General features: G+C 41.3%; 1 protein-coding gene across 1 annotated transcript; it reads left to right on the forward strand.

Moving 5' to 3' along the window:
- Nucleotides 1-1603: 1603 nt before the first annotated feature.
- On the forward strand, nucleotides 1604-2676 carry kctd8 (potassium channel tetramerization domain containing 8). Its single transcript, NM_001037241.1, has one exon. It carries the CDS (start codon nucleotides 1718-1720, stop codon nucleotides 2558-2560), a length of 843 nt encoding a protein of 280 aa, NP_001032318.1. The 5' UTR covers nucleotides 1604-1717; the 3' UTR covers nucleotides 2561-2676.
- The last annotated feature ends 476 nt before the right edge of the window (nucleotides 2677-3152 follow it).

Here is a 3152-nt window from a genome sequence, read left to right on the forward strand (position 1 = left end):
AAACAAACATTACATGAAAAGTATGAGCAAACAATAAAATCCCCATATTTTGGTTAAAATAATGACGTTAGTCTCTCAAGTTTTAAATATGAAAGATTGAATCTAAAGAAAGTCTTGATATCTGAATCGTTCTTATTAATTACTCTTGCAAGGCAAACAAGATGTTAGTTTCAAGAGATGACTAATATGTGTAATAGCAGATGGGCATCATGTAATAATATGTAATTTTTAAGACCATTTATATGAAACAAAACAATGTAACATGTTTTTCCTGAGTTACATATTGTGGTTGTACTGGTGAAAATGAAATGGGGTCTGACCTTAAGTTTTCAATTCCTACCTTTACGTTTATTTTATTTTTTACTTAAAGAAGACATTACAAGTTAGGTTAAACCATCCAGTGTTTGTTCCAATTGTGTAAATGTGCCAGTTAACAGAATCTCTCATTTAAAATGTAAATGGAGATTTGCATTTTGCGTGGGTAAGTGCAATCGGATCATCTTCCAATCACACTAGGCACATGTTGGAATGTAGATCTAAATCCATTTGGCGCAAGATATCCTGATACAAAATCTGTACCATGTCATGCTGTAGTGGTGTTAGAATGAGTTTTTATTATTTGGTAATTAGGTTATTTCTAATTGATCTGAGGTACAAATGTGAGTAATTGACAACCAAATGCAATGAGGAACAATCTGATTGTGTTGCAGCCTGCAAATGCTTTACATCATTAGCTCAATTTATTAATAAACATATCATGATCTGTATCATCAAAAAAAAAAAAAAATCAGGTTGCAATCCTTTGTTTCCAAGTTTTACTTTTTATCTTCATTGACAAACATGGCTGACTATACCGCCATATGTCCCCTAGGTGGCAATGTAGTCTTCCTGGTGATTAATATAGTACACACACTCTCTCTTTTTTTTCTCACACACAGGCACTTTCTCCCACCATTTTAGTGGTTTGGCAGAAAAAATGTGAGAATTACAGCTAATCTGTGTTTATGCCCAGGAGACAATCACATTGTGTGCCTGTTCATTATTGACAGTGCCTCAACATGCAGACATTGGAGTCCAACTCAATTACACTAGATAGTCATTTAGACACAGCATTATTGTACACAACAGCATACAAATGGACATGACTGAAGGTACAAACCAGCAATTATTTTTTGCTAACCTTTTCTGCCTATATTTTGTTGCCAATTAATTTTAGCTGCTTGCTTGCAGTGTGTAAATGATTGCACTCCTATCTCTTTAAAAGGCAGGACTGTGCGGCTACACCTCCACTCCCTCTCTCATTCTGTAGATGATGTCACTGTGGCTTCCCTTAGACCTTGGACAAATGATGTGGGTCTCTGTTTGGCGTTCCTCCTCTTTCCCACCCTCTCCCTCTCTCTCTCCCTGTGTCTCCATCTCGTACTCCACTGCTCTCTTCATCAACAGAGGGACAGCAGCTGAGGAAACTTGATAGCACTACATCCCCTTCTCTTCTCCTCCTTTTTTCTTAATCTCTCTTTTCTTCTCTCTATCCCTTCTTCATTCACCGGCAGCGATGTAGTCCTCTCTCAAACTTTAGGAGCTGTTGCAATGAAGTCTTGACTGACATCCGTCACTCTTGGACCTCTATGGATTCATTCTCTGGTTCTTTTTGAAATCTTTCCAGAGTCGTCTCTCTTCATTCTTCTCGCGTTTACCTTGTCGGTGTGCTTGGATCATGGCCATGAAGGAAACAATACTCCCTATCAGCGAGGTGTCGAGTCCGTACCCGGAGGTTGTGGAGCTCAACGTTGGGGGCCAGGTGTACGTCACCAAGCGCTCCACCTTGGTCAGCGTACCTGACACCACCCTCCACACCATGTTCACGCGGTGTACCCCGCACGAGCTGCCACGTGACAGCCGAGGACGATTCTTCATCGACCGAGATGGATTCTTGTTCCGATATGTGCTGGACTTCCTACGAGATCGCCAGCTTGTGCTGCCCGAACACTTTCCAGAGCGGGAGCGTCTTCAGAGGGAAGCCGAGCACTTCCAGTTGGGGGAACTGCTGAGACTTCTGGGCCCACGTGTAGCCAAGCAAGGCTCTCTCAACGATGAAGGCTGCCAGAGTGATATTGAGGAAAGTTCACAGAGTAGTGAGTTGGTGACTCGAACTGGACACCATGCCATCAATTACGCAACTACTTCTTCCACGTTGGACAAGAGGTCAGGGTTCATTACCATTGGTTATCGGGGATCCTACACAATGGTGAGGGATAATCAAGCAGATGCAAAGTTTCGGCGCGTGGCACGGATCATGGTCTGTGGGCGCATCGCCCTGGCAAAGGAAGTGTTTGGAGACACTCTAAATGAAAGTCGGGATCCGGATCGCCCACCAGAGAAATACACCTCCCGCTTCTACCTGAAGTTCACCTACCTGGAGCAAGCGTTCGACAGGTTAAGCGAGGCTGGTTTTCAGATGGTGGCCTGCAACTCTACTGGAACGGCTGCATTCGTCAACCAGTACAGAGATGACAAGATCTGGAGCAGCTACACGGAGTACATCTTCTTCAGTAAGTGACAGAGTAGCTCTTGCAAACCTGCCTGCGCTAGTGCACTCCACTCCTAATTTCCTTTTCGTGTATTTGAGTATTACCAACCTTGTTCCCAAGGGATACAGGGGCATGTTTCACAACACAGGCCTCAGACTTTTCTACCCTAAAAAAAAAGAAAGCATGCACTTTATTTTATGTGTGCATGCATGCATTCTATTAAACAATTGTAGCTTGTGTGGTACAGGTCTTACCTGGGTACATTTTGCTTTCTAGTCACTGCGTGCAAATAAAATCAAAGAATATTTGAATATAAATTTGACATTACACGGAATGTACTGTTGATTTATTATTAATGTATCAATTTATTTTTAATATTTCATGAAGGAATGCATTGCATGGTTCTCAAAAAGGAATGATTGCCTTAGAATAATTTAACGCTTGCAGTCTTATGCATCGCATGGATCAGTTTCCAATATAAAAAAAGCATTTATTAATTTTTTTTTCTTTTCCAATTATTTTGAGTCATTGTCAAGGGCTATGTGAAAAGCTGACATTTCTGCACATAGTACTTGATAACAGCTAATGAGTTTTTTGACTAGGGAAACCAAAAAAAGAACA

The sequence above is a fragment of the Danio rerio genome, chromosome 14, assembly GCF_052040795.2.
Source record: "Danio rerio strain M-AB ecotype USA chromosome 14, GRCz13ab, whole genome shotgun sequence".
Classification (NCBI taxonomy): Eukaryota; Metazoa; Chordata; class Actinopteri; order Cypriniformes; family Danionidae; genus Danio; species Danio rerio.

What these genes read in the sequence shown, in the direction of transcription:
- kctd8 (NM_001037241.1), top strand. Translation starts at nt 1,718, where the DNA reads ATGGCCATGAAGGAAACAATACTCCCTATCAGCGAGGTGTCGAGTCCG.